At 36.8% G+C, this 18,292-nt stretch overlaps 3 protein-coding genes across 4 annotated transcripts; all 3 read right to left on the bottom strand.

Annotated features, from left to right (window-relative positions):
* Positions 1–1,924: 1,924 nt before the first annotated feature.
* Positions 1,925–2,581, bottom strand: LOC116033409 (vacuolar iron transporter homolog 4-like). The gene has a single exon (XM_031276152.1). It carries the CDS (start codon positions 2,579–2,581, stop codon positions 1,925–1,927), a length of 657 nt encoding a protein of 218 aa, XP_031132012.1.
* LOC116032224 lies at positions 2,452–6,587 on the bottom strand. Of its 2 annotated transcripts, XM_031274701.1 has the most exons (3): positions 4,412–6,587; positions 3,222–3,488; positions 2,452–2,563 (listed from the first exon to the last, which is right to left on the bottom strand). In XM_031274701.1, the coding sequence occupies exon 1, from the start codon at positions 6,473–6,475 to the stop codon at positions 4,421–4,423; it is 2,055 nt and encodes a 684-aa protein (XP_031130561.1). In that variant the 5' UTR covers positions 6,476–6,587; the 3' UTR covers positions 2,452–2,563; positions 3,222–3,488; positions 4,412–4,420. The 2 variants fall into 2 exon arrangements, with proteins under 2 accessions (XP_031130561.1, XP_031130562.1); XM_031274702.1 differs by lacking the exon at positions 2,452–2,563 and having other exon boundaries at positions 3,137–3,488; positions 3,671–6,587.
* Positions 6,588–11,275: 4,688 nt separating this feature from the next.
* On the bottom strand, positions 11,276–12,439 carry LOC116032847 (vacuolar iron transporter homolog 4-like). Its single transcript, XM_031275578.1, has one exon. It carries the CDS (start codon positions 12,285–12,287, stop codon positions 11,613–11,615), a length of 675 nt encoding a protein of 224 aa, XP_031131438.1. The 5' UTR covers positions 12,288–12,439; the 3' UTR covers positions 11,276–11,612.
* Positions 12,440–18,292: the final 5,853 nt, after the last annotated feature.

The raw sequence follows: 18,292 nt of genomic DNA, 5'->3' as shown, positions 1-18,292 counted from the left end.
TTTGGTTGGTGATATTTTGGTATGTCCAAGGGTCAAAAATGGTGGCCATTCATAGGTGCATGATACATACCTTAATCAGGTTGAGAATATGGAGTGCTGCATAGGACAGCACTTGAGTGATTAATGGAGAGATAAAAGATAATACAGCTATATATTATAAAAATGGAGGGAGTGTGTTCTCCACAGTAAAGTGAAGAACAGATAATGTTATAGTATTGCAGGAAGTGTGGAATCTACATGAATGCCACAAGCTCCTCATTATTCAATTCAATTTCAGATGAATTGAATGAAAAGGCATTCTCAGATCACTACAAAATTTATATTAGGCCAAATCTTTTCTTTTTTTCTTTTTTTTTTTGTGAGTGGAAAACTTATGCAGCTAAGGGTGTGCACAGTGTAAATCCCGTCTTATGACATTTAGCTTGCAAATGACCACAAGCATACAAATCAATCTAGATTATCCATAGTTGATCAGTTCAAACCAAAAAAGTCAATAAACAGTTCCGGCTGAGAGTCAAATTGTCTAACTAACTTGACTAGGGTTAGTTGTCCATAATGGACACTCATTCCAAATTATTGTAAATGATATAAAATTGCAGGGAGTGTGGATTCCACACCCTGAATACTGTAAAGATGTGAACTTTTTCCCTTTCAGGACAAAGCTAGCTAGCTCCTTTACAATTCCATGGAAGAAACAATCAAGATTGTTGCATATATGAAACCATGCATCTGTCTTCATTCTTTTCTTCTTCTTCTTTGACTTTTAGGGATTAGGGGGGAGGGATTCTTGATTGGAATTGATCTGAGTTAAACCAGAAAGATGAGTCTGTCCATTAATGGCTTTTCTGCAGGATAGATTCTGATGTTCTTGAATTGAAAGTGGATAAGGTTGTGAATAGTAATTGCCTAATTATATTGGGGATCCATCAATTAGGAGATTGTAAATTCACAAAGTTAGTTGGAATATATATCAACTTTAGAAGGATGGGTTGTGGAATCCACATAGACCAGACATCTTCAGTTGTGTTCTGTGCCTCCTCCCAATTACCACAACTAAGAAAAGATCATTAAATTTATATATACTAATATTTGTACATATGATGTAGGATGGATTGAAATGGTAGAATTCAAACTTGGGATTGACCACCATCAAAACCCATGTTAAGTTGATGTTAAAGAGATAGTAAAGTCGAGTTCACACCCGAGAGCTGTTAGAGGAGGTAAATCACAAGTCGGTTCTCAAGTTCCCACTTTTGTCTGTACATTCTCCACACAACGCACAAGGAGTCTATCTCTTCTCATCGGTTAAGATTTTTCAATGACCCCCCCAGTTCTTAGTGCACAGGTTCTCAGTATAGTAAAGCCTCTGAAGCAAGACTTTAAGGTGATCAGTGATCAGTCAGACCAACTGGTCTAGTCGCTAGAGGAGGTAAATCACAAGATGGTTCTCAAATTTCCATTTTTGTCTGTACATTCTGCACACAGCGCACAAGGAGTCTCTCTTCTGATCCAATGATCCCCCGATTCCTAGTGCATAAGTTCTTAGTATAGTAGGGCCTCCAGAACAGTGAAACAAAAAGGTTGAACTTGAGAGGTTGGACAACTTTTATACAAGTAGTGAAATGAGATGTGAGAGATCTAGATGAGAATTAATTGCATGCTAGTATGTTAGATAGTTATAGCAGCTTATGACAAAAGTGTTGCAAATTGACCGGTCGATGTCTCGATTTATCCATCACCAAGATTTTGTGGTTGAATTGTACCCACTTATAACTTTAATTTAGAATGTTAAAAGGGGAAAAATTGAGAGTAGCATGTAGGGCACAAATACCATTATCTGACATTATTGAAATCTGATTGTGTATACATATATGAAGCAAAGCAAAGGAAAAGACATAAGATAGTGAAAAGACAAAGTGAACAATCACATTTCTAATCCAGCAGAGTTAACAAGCTTGGTGAGTCCAAATGTGACAGCCATAGCCATCCAGCCTCCTATGAGCACCCTGGCACAAGATTTCACCACAGGAGTCTTCCCCAACACTGCTCCAATCACGCCGAAAACGACCAACGCCAGGCTTACTGCACAAATCACCACAACCAACCTCAACTTATGGTTTGCTATGAATGCAGCAGCCATCAAAGGCACTATGGCTCCAAATGAGAATGCAAGGGCTGATGCCAAAGCTGCTTGAAATGGATTTGGCAGATTTTCCTTCTCTTCCTTCTCCGAATCGTCGCTTTCCTCTCCGTTTTGTTGCACTCTTTGGTCTCTTTTCATTTGAGCCACTTCGATGTCTAGCTGAGAGTACACAGAGACGAACTCCCCGATTGCCATGCTACATGCCCCGGCAACTAGTCCTGCAAAACCTGCAAGAAACATTGCTCGTACGTCTTTTTTAACAGCCCCAATGCCCATCATCAATGACGCGATAGAAACCAATCCATCGTTGGCTCCCAGCACTGCAGCTCTGAGCCACTGCGCCCTTTGCGCATAATCAACCTCCTTTTCTTGAGGTTCTTGGCACTGGTTCTGGATGGCAGCATCCTTAGGAATTGGAATCTGAATTTGGGCATCCATGAAGTAAAATGAGAGAGTATAGTAAGAAAAAGCAAACAAATCAACACAACTATAGAGAAGAGAAGATAGATTGCTTCATGTGAGCATAGTCTTCCTAAGAGAGGGTATATATAGCATGAAGAAAATGGCAGGGTGTAAAAATCTACATAAACAGACACCATATTGGAATAATGGCCATTATGGCCATCTATGTAGAAAAGCATTTGGATATAGAAAAATATTTTTCCAGGATTCTGGTGCTGTTATAAAAAATTGGGGAGTGTGGAAACCACACAATAAAGTAAGACTGCTCAATAATTAATGGAGGGGAGTGTGGAATCCACATAGAGAGCACAATCTTCTCAGTATTTCAATAAGATAAGTTCAGAAGAAGCTTTTGTTTTATGGTGGCATGCTTTTCCACTAAAATGATATGCTGCAATGCATAAACTTACCAAGACTTTCTGCCTTTCATATTGAGTAATGACACTTTTGAACCCAGTACACAAGGTTAAAACATTACATATTTACATCTATCATGCACGTAATAGTATACAATGAAGACATGAGGTAAAATGAGTAATCTACAGGTTGCATTGCATTATATTTATTAAGCACAAATACCATTAAGCCATATGAACTCAACAAGAAATTTACAAACCTTAGAAAGAACAAGGTCTGTCTCAGCTAGAAGAAAAAAGAAAATCAAATATTTATTCAGTTCTTTGAAGCATGTCAGTTAGTGTACGGTCCTCAGTTGCATCTACCTCCAAGTTGTCAAACAAAGCAAAACCCTTGCAAAGTGTTGCATGCAAATACTTGGCTTAACAACTCTTCAAGTATGAAACAGCAGTGAAACTCTGTCAAGTAATTACATAGCTTGAGAACAAACTCTGCCAAGCCAGATTCCCCAATTTCATCAAATCCTCTGTTCAAAACAAAGTATGAAGTATCATATTTGCTGGATCATTAAAATTTGGAAGAAACAATGAGAAGAGCATATAAAGCAAACCCTCTTCAATGGCTTAATGCAAGAAATTGAAAGAAGAAAAAAAAAAACACACACACACACACAAATCCAGGACAGAACATTCAAAAACATTTACTTACATAAAGATACGCAAGTAGAGGCACTAAGAAGCAATTTTTCCTTTGGAACCATTAGGAAGCAAATCAAAGCAACCTGCACCTCATCATCTAAACAAAGGTCTCATTGCTTACCAATGATCTGTCCATGCATCTTGGTTTAAGTGTGATTTCTGATGTGCCAGTCAATGTTTCCCTAAAGTTTTCATTTGCATGAATGAGAAAGAAAGACAGTATTCTCCTAATGGGCACATGATGCCTATGAGAAACCTTTACAGATTGGCAGCTGCATGAACAAGCTGAATTGAATGTGCTTTGTTACTAATAGTTGTTTTTAATAGTAATTTTGTTGGGGGGAGCTGCAGAGGAATACGACAAGGAAATAGTAGTCACATGAGACACATAAATACACATGAGCTCTTTATCAAGCCAAGTCTAGTCTTTGGTTTATTTGCTAATTATTGCACCAAGGAATATGGCAGCAAGATATTACTTAAACATCTGTTATGCAGAGTTTCCTCAAAAAAGTTAATCTTGATGTAACTTAAAATGCCAATTTGCAAACAATTACATACAGAAAAGTTGTAATTAACTCGAATTATGAACTTATCCTCAATACCAAATGTTACATTGAAGAGTCAAGTAACAAAGTGCATGTGTGCTAATATAGTACTATGAGATCAAATGGCAGTGAATTTCAAGCATACAACAATAGAAATTCTATTAGACATATAATGTTTAAGGATAAATCAAGAATCTTTTTACCTAGCTAACTTAGAGATCCTTTGTGGAGGAAACATTTATACAAGCACAAGCCTGTACACTGGCAACAGAGGATATCATTGAAGCACTAGATGATGTCCTAGATTCTACAAAATGATTCCTAGGTAATTCAGGATCAGGTTCTGGAAGGTGCAGAGCATCATTATGAATATTGCTTTCATGATCTAACTCCAGTTTGGAACCAGTGCGCCTCTTGGAGTACTTTATTAAGTAGCGGCCCTCCTTCGTATTGCAGTTCTCATTCTGCAAGTTAACCTTGCCTTCGGACTTCACCTGGCAAGGAATAGTTGCTTGGCACACTGCAGCTTTGGTCTGGAACTCTGGTATGGGACCTATGCGCCGCCTCTTGGAGTATTTCAATGAGTAGCGATCATCCTTCTCATGGCAGCTCTTGTTCTGCAAGGTGACCTTGCCATCACAGTTCACCAGGCAGGGAATGATCACTTCATACAAATGCAACTCACGAGTCGAAGCATCACCATGCATACTAGTTTCATGATCTAACCCTGGTTTGGAAACTACACACCTTCTGGAGTATTTTAACAAGTAACGGCCCTCCTTTGCATTGCATCTCTCAGTCTGCAAGGTAACATCACCATCACATTTGACTGGGAATGGAATCCTCAGTTCACACTGATGTGCCTCCTGAGTCAAATCATCATGCTGACAAGACTGAGACTCAGAAACCACTCTACTGCCACCACCAAAATTGCACTTTTCAACAACACTAACAAAGAAATCATCCCTGTCATTTACATGGAGCTCTTTCCTCTTGAATCTAGTCCTCTTATACGTTTTTACTTTATGTTCAATCCTGCCCAAATCAAAATAACAAGTGTCTTTGTCCTTGGCATAAACTGAAGCCCCTGAAATGGCTATTAACTTGGCATCTGTCTGGCACAAATCAATAGAAGAGCCAATCTCATTGTCCCTAGCACAAACTGAAGCTTCTGACATGCTCGCACTAATTTTTTCTCTTAGTCTAGTTCTTCTATACACCACAATCTTCTCACCTTCACCATACTGAGTAGTCTTGCCTAACTCCACTGGTTTACTAATTAAACTCTTCCAATCCATAGCTTTTGGAACAGGGAAATTATCTGTGTTTGTCAAGTGCAAATCTTTTGAAATCCGAGGAGAACTATTTATAGCACGATGCAATTGAAAAACCAATTTTGCATCATTGTCATTCTTGGTAGCACTAGCACCATTAGTACTACTACTGCTACTACTGCTGCTACTTATACTATTACTAACAATCAACCCACCATTTATGTCACCATTCGATTCATTGTTAGCAGCTAGTCCCATTGCATTCTTTGTCATGTCCATCACACTTTTTGCTGCCACCACTTCTCTTAAAGCCTTCTCTTTTTCTTTAGTGGAAACCAAATTCTTCTTCTTGGCCTCAGCATTCGCATCAGTTGTGAACTTTTGCAATGAATTGGCATCATTATCATTCAAAGAAACCTTAGGGTCAGTCCCAGTAGAAAGCGGTTTTGACAGTGATTTATCAATACTCCTACAAACTTTTGAATTCTTAAGCGACTTAGGAACCCAACAATCTATACAAACTGAGAATTCCAATTCCGGTCCTCTCTCCTTACAGCTATAAGACCAGGGGCTAGAATGATCATACCTCAGAACGCAGTCCTTATGGATACACCTTTTGCAGCGGCCGCATGTGAAGCAATCCAAGTTCAGGGTTTCCTTAAAGCAGTAGGAGCATATTTGTGCGGAACTGACAAATTTGATACACTTCTTACAGAGGAGGACGATTCGCCAATAACTGTCTAGGGTTTGGAGTCGATCCTTCGGGTTTGTGTGGTTGACCCGAGTCCGGCAGCCATGGCAGTCGGATAAATTGGGTAGGTCTCGAGTTATCCGCTTGGGTAATTGATCCAACGAGGATGATTCAAACGACGTCGAATTCGAGGGAGAGCCGTCGAGGAGGCGTTTTCTGGTGGAATGATGTGAAGGAAAGGGCGGAGGATACAGTGGCTGGCCGGAGGAGGGCTTGTTTCCTTGGTGATTCGTTGGCGCCATGGAAATCTTCAGGCAAATTTCTAGGGTTTTTGGTAGAATTTCAACGCATTCCCAAAATCCCAATCGGTGTTCCGGTGCTTGGGTTTTGGGGACAATGGACAAACGCTCGCTGCTGAAAGATCTGGGGCCAATTTTGCAATTTTGGCAAAGTAGAACCCCTGAAACAGAATTTTCTTCTTTTTTTTTTTTTTTTTTGGAAATTATAAAATAAACTTTCCAATTTTATTCATGAACTAAAATAATTTATATTCTCATAATTTAAACTTTTATTTGTTATTCTCATTATTTTAATATAAAATAATATTTTGATGTAAATAATAATATTTTAGAATAATTTAACATTATTTGATTAAAATAGCTTTTATTTCACAATAATAATATAGCATAGAACATATATTACATTTAAATTTCATAATTTCCATATTGTTCCTATGAATGCTTAATAAATGCATTACAAAGTATATAGTGAGTTTTGTTGTCTTTTCAAAGCTTTTACATTAGATTCACTATATATTATATGTAGCTTTAATTGTCACAGTAACTCCACTATCTTCTTCTAGTCTTGAATAAGACAATTGAAAGGAAAGATATGTAAACGCTTGCATGGATGCCATGACAGCACCACTGTCTTAATTCTTCCAGTTGGAATGAAGATGGCATAATCTTCTTCCATCTGGAAGGAGACAATTAAAAAAATAATTATAAATGCAGCCAAATGAAGTGGTAGCCAACAATTTAAAAAAAAAATATATTATTATTATCATTTATTTAAATACACTACACATAGCATTTAGGATATATATATGGATGCAAGTCAGCTAATTTTAATTGGTTACGTGATGGTAACTTGTAAAAAGGCTTGATTACATTTTTTTTGTAAGTTCAAGTGCCTAATTCAATTTTTTGTAACAGAGGACGCTATGCACTTTCATAAATAGTTTGACCCTTGTCATTTTTTTTATGTATTTTATTTTTTAAATTACTTTATATTTTGTAAATATTGGACATGTTTTAGACGTATCACTGAGATATCTGAAATATTACAATTTGTTTCTAATAATACATATTTTAAGTTTAGATATTTAACAAATTATGTAAATACATAAAAAACAAAACAATAATACAAAAGGGATTTAAAAAAAATAAATAACAAAAATGTTTTTCAATAAAATCTCTACACCAAAATCATGTAGATGAATAGTGTTGTACCATATATATGGCACAACATTATTCATCTAAGTAAAAATGACGTCAATGTAACAACGTTTGGCACTTTTATTGGATCAAGAATTCAAGATTGCACCAAAATTGATGCTATTTTGGTATTTTGGTCATGTCTTTCTTGGGGATAGCTTTATTACAAATTTATTAGAGACTTGTAAATGTAACAATAAACGGTATTGAGAAATAAGTCGATTTATATCTTTTAAAAACAAAACAGAGTTGCTGATGAAATGGTTGTTTTGTCCTTCGCACCCATGGGATGTAATGGTACGTGTAGGAACCTCCATCATCCTCCCTTTATTATATCTTGATGGAGGATAAGTTAGAGTTTTGACGTCATGGTGTGCGTGTTAGTGATGAAAACATAGGTGTTTATTTTTAGTTATTTCCATTAAAAAAATATATTAAACTTCTCAATTAAGATTTCCAACAAAAAATGCAAATAAGTATTGATAAGCTACTAAAAGTTGTTAACTTAACATCCATGTAAAATAACAAATAATTCACAACATAAGATATATAAACAAAGAAAAAAATTCATGACAACGTACAACTATGACTGGTTTTGTTTGACACGCTTTATCTTTAAATCACTATAAGAAAACATTAAAATAAGTACAGTTTAACTACATATTACATAACTACCATTTAAATAAAGGTTAGTATTTTAGTTATAAAAATCTGTCGTCAAATTAAATACTTATAGATTTTAGTAATTTGCCTACGAACTTTTCTGTAGGTAAATTTGATTTCTCCTAGTGAATCATGAGACAAAGGAGATGAATTTTTTTGGTGATTACCTCAATTAAAAATAATAATTCAAAAGAACGTCACATGCATTATTGTCATATATATTAAAGAGTTTATTACCGAAATGGTCCATCGACTATTGTGAAATTATTAATTTGGTCCTCGACAATTTTTCGTACCTAATTAAGTTCCTCGACTTTGAAAATTTTAACCAATTTGGTCCTCTATTTAGTTTGCCGTTAAAATTGGGATCAAATTGGTAATTTTGCTATAGTTAAGGTACCAAATTGGTAATTTTTTTATAGTCAAAGGACCAATTTGGTAGTTAACTTTTCACTGAAATGGTCCCTTGGCTATAGCAAAATTACCAATTTGGTCCCTTGACTATAGCAAAATTACCAATTTAGTCCCGATTTTAACGACAAAATAAATAAAGGACCAAATTGGTTAAAATTTTCAAAGTCGAGTGATTTAATTGAGCACGAAAAATTATCGAGGATCAAATTGGTAATTTCGCAATAGTCGAGGGACCATTTTGGTAATAAACTCTATATTAAATAACAATTACTCTGTATTAGACGCAAAAAAAATCAATTCATCATTTACCAGTGGTTTGAATGGAGAATGATAGAACATGATTCTCATAGCACGCAAAAGGTTTCAAGTTCTATTCTTGTCAACATCTTCTCAATTGAGTCAATCGCACATGATCTTTTTAATGCAGTTTACCTCATCTCCTATGTGATTTTTAGTCTATTACACGAGAAAAAAAAAATACATACCTTTAAATAGCGACTACATATCTTTCACGTCACCTAAAAAAATAATAATAAAGTACATGCTAGTACCTTATTGGCAATAAAAAAAGAAAATGGAGGATGAGCTCTCCCAAGCAACTAACCTATTAAGTTAATATCTTTAATATAATTTCAAACTTAGGAATTTGACATTCTTGATAGTTAAGTGAAATATGACGAAGGACCAGAATCTTCAACCTTCTGTACTGTTCTCATTTTAACCTTAAAATATTCGCAGGAGCGTGTGTCCGCCACATGCTTCCGTAGACCCTTTCCAGACCGGACAATAATCATACTAACCACTTTGGTAACCCCAAGCCAGCCAGCTTACTCAGCAATCATTAAATTAATCAATTATTATTAGTACTAAATATGTATTAACAGTATTAAACAAACAAGCGAATGCCGCTACTTGTTCATCACAACTGTGTTCCCATCATTCCTTAGTTTTGCAGACTATAATTACTGTTTACTCACAATTTGTTACATACCTAAGAACCAACTGAGTCATTCATGTAAATAAAAAAATATTGGATTTTCTAACCCATGAGAGAGTGTTTTGCTACCCTTTGAGGTCACACAAACATTATTAGTTTCAATGTGTATGTCCTAGTGTATTCTAATTGAAGAAACCTATGGTCTAACAAAAAAAAAAAAGGATTTTCCGACCACTTAAAATTGGATTAAAAAAAAATCACTTTGGTCTGTGGGTGGGTGGTCGAGAGGTGAAGCATAATTCTCATATATATCAGAATGTCATCAAGTTCAGTTCTTACCAATATCTTCCCAGTTGAGCCTATTGCACATAGTCTTTCTAGTACGCGTTACTCTCATGTGTAATTTAGTCACTAATACATTAAAAAATCACCTTTTTTTTCAATATGGGAAGGAAAACTTTTGTTTGCCACTCATTAGACAGAATAATTGGACGGAAAAATAGGGATTTTATTGTAATTGAACAAGTTAAAAGAATCTATTTTATCGGAATTAAAGCGTAGTAATTAAAGTAGACGATGCAAATTAAAGCAATGAAGCACATGACCCCAAGAATATGCCTGATTTATGCTTGATTGAGTTGGCTGGGAATAACGCGGACGATATATGGAGAATCAATTTTTCTTTTGTTATCGTGTACTGGGACTACACGGTTCATCCTGTTGTGCGTCGGCTAAGTTGACGGAGTTCCGTCAGCTCTTGTTCGATTCGAGAGGTAGCGACGTTGTGAAGAATGTGGTTAAATGATTAATGTAATTTATCTGTTCAACTATACTTTCTCAACTCAATCTTGAGACTCGATCTCATGACCTCCCATGTGGAAGAGTCACAACATGTCATCTGAGCAAATTTAAAATTGTCCTGTTTGAATAGTGAATATAATGATCCCTTTTAGATCTCTTTATCAATTTGTGCAGTGCTTGCTTTTTTCTTGTGCAAGCTAGTGTCATGCTTTTTCACATTGTTTGGTTGCTCATATCTTTGCAACCTAAGTGCCTACGTCACCCCGCACTTTTAATTTTTCATCAATATCTAATTTCTTGTAATACAAAAAAAAATAAAAAAATCATATTGTTCTTGTACCAAAAGGTCACGAATTCGATTCATAACAATATACTTTAGTCGAACCCGTCATCACACATTATTTCTGTAGTACAATTTACTTCATTTTCGTTGAGCTATTATATATCATGAGCAAGAGTTATATAACTCATCACACACCACACCGTATACGCAAGCTCAAAGCACAGACCACATGCTAACTAGCCTGCATGCAATGCACGCCACCATACACACTACTCACATATATATATATATACCACCGTACCACACCGAAACACATAATTACATACCATACATCTTGTGTGGGTACATACATTCATACTGTAAACAACTTCGCCTGAGAATTATTTATTAACTTATTGATTTGAGTCGATCATAATGAAAAACATAATTTGGGTTGCCTCCGATCTTTTATCAATTAAGATAATAATGCAGATTTTACCGTTGTCAATTTTTTCGATAAATCAAAACATATAACCAATCTTACATTTCATTCATTCATAGTTAGTGCATATCTAGCTCCTGCTTGCAGCATATCTAGCTCCTGCTTGCAGGACAAATATGCAACCAAGATCAGAAGACTAAACGACAATACAAAAGCCACACCTACGACACGATATGATGTAGTTTCAATTCTACTAATTATATAAAATATGTAAGACCAAAGTAATTAATATCTCATCATATAACTTAAAATTCTACAATTTCACCTCAACTCTAAACATTCGTTCAAGATTTTCAATCTCCTGACAAATTTCATTTGAATTAATTAGTTAAGATGTGTCCAAAAGATCGAAACTAGTTATAACTTATAACCCCGCAGAACCAACTAGTTTAGACAGTCCAAAAGTGATTCCCATGGCCACTAACCCTCCAATCAAAACCCTCAAAGAGGATTTAACAAGAGGTGCCTTCCCAAGATAAGCCCCCAAAGCACCAAAAACTATCAAAGCCAAACTAGACGCCGCCACCACCGCCGCCAGCCGCACTTTATAGTTCGTTATAAACGCCGCCGCCACCAGCGGCACCGCCGCTCCCACCGCAAAAGCCACCGCCGACGCCACCGCCGCCTTCATCGGACTAGGCAGCCTATCCTCCTCCTCCTCGCTTTTCCGGCCGTCACCGCCGCGTTCCCGCTTCATCTGCGCCGCCTCTATGTCGTACTGCGCGTACACGGACACGTACTCGCCCAGCGCCATGCTGCACGCGCCGGCCACCAGCCCGGCGATGCCGGTGAGGATCATGATCTTGACGTCGGATCTGAACGCGCCGACGCCCATCATGAGCGACGCGACGGAGAGCAGCCCGTCGTTCGCCCCCAGCACGGCGGCTCTCAGCCACTGTGCCCTCTTGGAGTAATCCACGACGGCCACCTCAACCTCAAGATGCCCATTTTGTTCTTGTCTTTCGACATCATGGACTTCTGCTAACTCTAATTGCTTAATCTCATCATTAAGGTTGTTTTGTTTCTTGGCCATTTCCATGATCCAATATAACAACAGATCAAATTAAAAGTATAGCCAAGATTTGATTTTTCTTCTCGTGGGATGAAAATTATGGTTTTTGGTGGAAAGGGTTTGGAGGAAATGAAGGAATAGTTGAGGGTTTGGGGAAGATGAAAGAGAAATTAAAGAAAATGGATATGGAGAAGTGTGGAGGGCACACGCCTCAGATGATGCCATTTATAGAAGTTGGAAGATGAAGCATGAGGATCGGATCAAGATGTTGACACCCAATTTATTTATTTATTTTAGTACAGATTCCTTTCTTGATTATCTATCCCTAACTATACACCGAGGTTGTTTCTGTGGTGGAGTAATTGATTAGGGGGTAGGGGGATCTTTTGCGTTCACACATGATCACCTGTTACGTTGAAGAATGGGGTTACTATGTTTTTTTAATGGATTTAACCTAATTTCGAAGTTTTGACGTGGAGGTAAATAGTAAGATTGTTTCAATAGTATATATGTTGTTGAGAAATTAGTATGAAAAAGGTATATTTTGAGGCATTGTTTTGAAGGGGTTAGGTCTATTATCAATTTAAGTACGTCAAGTCAAATTGAATTTGTATTCTCTTGATAGAAAGTATAAATTTTGTATATTTATATACTTAAAAATTAAGATTGATAATGAGCGAAAGAGAAATTTAAACTTATACCCATAAAAGTTGGGAAACTAGAACTTGGGAAGGTTTATAAGACCCTCTATGAAATTATGTGTAATCATGGATTATTATTTTATTTGGTTCACCAGAAAGTCCACAGTTATTACCCTAAAGCATGCTCTGGGTGAAGACTGCATTGTGAGTTGTGACTCTAGTCGGCAATGACAATAAGAAGGTAAATCAACTTAGGTTGTCCATAGTTGACCGTCTCAAACTAAGAAGGCACGCTGATAGGCTGCTCTCACGTACATGAAGTAGTTAAATTTAGAACCTTGTAGTTACCAAGTCAACTGTCTGATCAACTTGACTAGTGGTTGCCCCCCCCTCATTGGATTATTTTCTATACATTACTATAACATGGGTTCTCGAGAAAATATTTTTGAATAAATTTCCTACATACATGCCCGGCCTAAAGTGTTTGTATATTGTTGCACTCTATCGTTGAGAGTTCAACATCTTGCCGCCGATATACACAACTATACATCTGTAACAATAACTTTTGGGTAACACTTGTTTAATTTGAGACTGCCTAACGGGTTTCAATCTGTGAGACAGATCGTATCTTTGATTAATGGGTCGGATCTTTGATCTCATTAATCAAAGACCCGACCCGCCTAATAAATTAAGACCCGTAAACCTATTTCACACAAGTTTTTGTCATAACTTTTTATGTAGTGGTAAGCGTTTCATAGCATGCAATTAATAACTAATGAAAGATTGTTGAGCATCCAACGTAACATCTTGCTACTTGCCCCGTATAACCAAGTCTATGTGAATTCAAATGTGAAGGGCATCCGTTTTGTATCAACAAATTGATGCCCATTTTACGCCGTATTTTTGTATCAGCAAACCGGTAAAGCAATTTTCTTTTTAAAAGAAACCATTATTATATTTTTTTTCGGTGGGTCGGTTAGCTTTATTTCCTTTAAAAAGATAGAGATCAGGAAAAAAAAAGATTAAGAATAACAAATGGTATGTAAAGAATGTGTGATAAGTTGCGGTGGGTTGTTTTTAACCGTACGTAATCTTAATTATCTTATCAAATGTATATACTAAAATGAGATCTTTAAAGATTATTATTAATGATTGAAAGCTTCTCATTATCGTGGGTTAAGATGGTTTTATCGAATCAGATGGATGAGAACTGAATATTGTATTGATTCAATTGAACTGTTACAATAATGAGGAATAGGAGATATATATACAAGGGGAGTCTTAGATAGAGTAGAATAGATAGTCCTAACGTGACTCAAACTCAGAGAGTCCTAATACTCCCCCCAAACGCAGGGTAAATTACTAACCTGAAGCTTGTCCCTAAGAAAAGAAAATCTAGGACTAGGCAAAGCTTTTGTAAAGATATCAGCTAATTGATCTTTTGTGGAAATAAAGTTAACCTGAATATCTCCTTTGGCAACCCTATCTCTAACAAAGTGGTAGTCAATCTCCACATGCTTAGTTCTTGCATGAAAGATTGGATTCGCACACATATAAGTAACACCAAGATTGTCACACCATAATTTTGGAGTAGGGATGCCATCAATGTTGATCTCACGCAGCAAGAACAGGATCCATATCACCTCAACACAAACATCAGCCAAGGCTTTATACCCAGCTTCGGTGGATGATCTTGCAACTGTCTTCTGTTTCTTGCACACCCAAGAGATAAGATTGGTGCCAAGAAACACTGCATACCCACTAGTAGATTTACGGTCCTCAGGACAACCAGCCCAGTCAGGATCAGAGAGAGCATGAAGTTCTCTAGAATTTGACTGAGTTACACGCAAGCCGAATGATAAGGTGCCTTTGACATACCTGAGCACTCGTTTTAGCTGCTCCCAGTGAGACAATGTTGGAGCATGCATATGTTGACACAGTTGGTTGACCGCAAAGGATAAGTCTGGCCGTGTAACTGTGAGATACTGGAGAGCACCTGCCAAGCTCCTGTATTTCGTTGGATCTTCATATAAATCTGTATTGAGCAATGGAGTTTTCGAAGCAGAAATAGGAGTTACGAGAGGCTTACAATCAGTCATTCCAGCCCGTTTCAAGATGTCTGACATATACCGCTGCTGAGAAAGAATAACACCATTGCTAGTTTTGACTAGCTCAATCCCAAGAAAGAAACCAGGTTCACCAAGATCTCGAATTTTGAAAGCAGTAGACAGTTTAGAGAGTAAATCAGACACTAGTAGCTCATCAGTCCCCATTACCAAAACGTCATCAACATATACTAAAAGATACACACATGCAGAGCCACGAGAGTAATAGAATAATGACACATCAGTCTTTGAAGCTATAAACCCAACAGAGAGTAAAAAAGTATGCAGCCGATTAAACCAAGCTCGTGGAGCTTGCTTTAAGCCGTATAAGGAACGCTTCAACAGACAAACGTGATCAGGCAATTGAGCATCAGCATACCCGGGTGGTTGACGCATATAAACAGTCTCAGCCAAATCACCATTCAAAAACGCATTGTGTACGTCGAGCTGCCTAACCACCCAACCTGAGGAAATAGCTAAACTCAAAAGCAATCTGACTGTAGTGGGTTTTACAACCGGACTAAAGGTGTCAAAAAAGTCCTGACCAGGAACTTGATTAAACCCTTTCGCCACAAGTCTCGCCTTGTGCCTCTCTATTGAACCATCAGCTTTACGTTTAGTACGAAAAACCCACTTACACCCAATCACATTCATACCTGAGCGAGGAGGAACTAGAACCCAAGTCTGATTGTGCAAAAACACATTGAACTCCAGATCCATTGCCTCTCGCCATTCAGAGAATTTAACTGCATGAGTGTAGCAAGTGGGCTCGGTAGGACAGGCCTGAGCAGAGAGAGCCAAAAGTGGAGCCACAGATCGACTCCTCGTAGCCATTGTATGGGAGCGAACAGTTGGTCGTGTAGACTTGCCACGAGGTCGTCCTCTTTGCCGAGTAGGGGCAGCAGTGGTGGTGATAGGAGAATCAGCCTGAGCAGAAGCAGCAAGAGAAGACGACAACACCTGTAAAACCGATTCAGCCCACGGCTTCTGCACAGAGGGAGGAGATGGCCCAACAAGAAATTCTTGTTCGTTAGCTTAATGCTAACATAGTGATGCGCAGCAGACAGAGAAGCGGCTGCTGAAGAAACCGCAGAAGAAATAGCTGCATCAGAAATGGTCCGTTCGGAAGAATTAACAGAGCCGTCAGCCATTGGAAAAATAAACCTAGGCTAGCTGATACCAGATGAGAACTGAATATTGTATTGATTCAATTGAACTGTTACAATGATGATGAATAGGAGATATATATACAAGGGGAGTCTTAGATAAAGTAGAATAGATAGTCCTAACGTGACTCAAACTCAGAGAGTCCTAATAAGACGAATCATAAAATTGGGTTGTTAAACGTAAAATAGATAACGAATAAAATATTAGATAAATTGAATGGTAACTCATGAGATTTAAACCACGATTTGTAAAAATTTGATAGTTAAAGGATTATGGGGATTATTGGGTTAACTTAGACAATAGAAAGTCTGATAGTTGAACGATTATGGGGGTTAACTTGGACAACATATGGTAACAATTTGAAAGTCGAAGGACTACGAGCTGTCAATTTGAAAATTAGGACTAAACGTGACAAAATCACTGGAGGATTCCATATGACATTAACTCTTTAATTGTAATATTTATTTTTTATTAAAGTAAAAGAAAATTAAAAGGAAATGAAAAGAAAATTACTTCAATTCTCTAGTTTTCCGTTCTCCGTTCTTTGTTTCTAAATTGGAGAAATATAATGTACAAGTTAAGGAAATATCTTCTTTCTTTTCTCTAGAAAAATGGAGAATTTCTCTGGATAGTGAATATACCTTTCTATTATCAAGATCAAATAAAATCTAGAATGTGATTGCTTGGATTATTTTTCAAATAGTCTACATCATATAAATAAAGTTCTTACTGAAAAATGAATAAGTCTGAATCCTAAAGTGAACCAATTTAAAGTTACAACGGAAAAATTGGAATTGAAATTATTGCTTGAATAATAGTGTGCACAAATCTGAAGTCAACTAAGTTATTTATGAAAAAGTGAACACCTAAACTATCAGGTCTTTACTGAAATGCTCAATGTCCCCAAATCCCTAAGTGAGCCAACCTTAGTCCACCTGCCCTCTGCTTTAATTAGCCATTTGTCTAGAAAATAATTAATAATTAAGTAACGGTTCGATGCATGGCTTCCATCTTCTTTTTGTCGCTTCTTGGCGATGAAAACGATGTTATCAGAGAGCATTCTGTTCTTGGAATTGAAATTATTGCTTGAACATTAGGGTTTTTGGCAGACACTGTAGGGCCCACCGGGAAGAGTTTCGCGCACAGGTAGTGCACGCGCCCAAAAATCCCTTCTTTTTTTGTTTTTGTTTTTTTGAAATTTTGATTTTATTATTTTTTTCCTCCACTCCCATTTTCTTTTTCCTAATCACACCTGTAAAATCTTCTCAAAAACTGCTAACTATTGAGGGAGGCCTCATGTCTTTACTGGAACGGTCAATGTCTCCAAATCCCAAAGTGAGCCAACCTTAGCTCACATGCCCTCTACTTTAATTAGCCATTTGTTTAGAAAATAATAATAATTAAGTAGCGATTTAATGCATGGCTTCCATCTTCTTTTTGTCTCTTCCTGACGATGAAAACAATGTTTTGATCGGAGGGCATTATGTTCTTTTATATGCATTGGCACATTGACTTTAATTTGAACTTGAGTTACATTTTAAAGGAAATTTGAACTTGAGTTACATTTTAAAGGATTCGATAGATTCTACGTATACTCATGATTGCCATCAAATATGATGAAAGGTAATACTAAAATATATCGACATTTTTGTAAATAATTCAAACTTTAATTGCACATAGCAATACTATAGAGTGCCCATGTGCACAAATCTGAAGTCAAATAAGGTACTTATGAAAAAGTGAACAACTAAACCATCATGTATTTACTGAAACGCTCAATGTCTTCAAATCCCAAAGTGAGCCAACCTTAGCCCACCTACCCTCTGATCCGAGGGCATTCGGTTCTTTTATATGCATTGGCACATTGACATTAATTTGAACTTAAGTTACATTTAAATGATTAGAGAGATTATATTCAGGATTGCCATCAAATATGATGAAACATAATACTAAAATATATTGACATTTTTTAAAAATAATTTACACATTAATTGCACGTAGCAATACTATAGAGTGCGTCATTTTGTGATTTGTGAAAGTGCAGTGAAAAGATTAACCTTTTAGAGTCTTGATTTAGTTTTTTATTTTATTTTATTTTATTTTTATTAATTTGGTTTAG

This window comes from Ipomoea triloba, chromosome 10 (genome assembly GCF_003576645.1).
Source record: "Ipomoea triloba cultivar NCNSP0323 chromosome 10, ASM357664v1".
Taxonomy (NCBI): Eukaryota; Viridiplantae; Streptophyta; class Magnoliopsida; order Solanales; family Convolvulaceae; genus Ipomoea; species Ipomoea triloba.
Note: the sequence above shows the minus strand (reverse complement) of the source record. Positions and strands in the feature narration are given on the sequence as shown.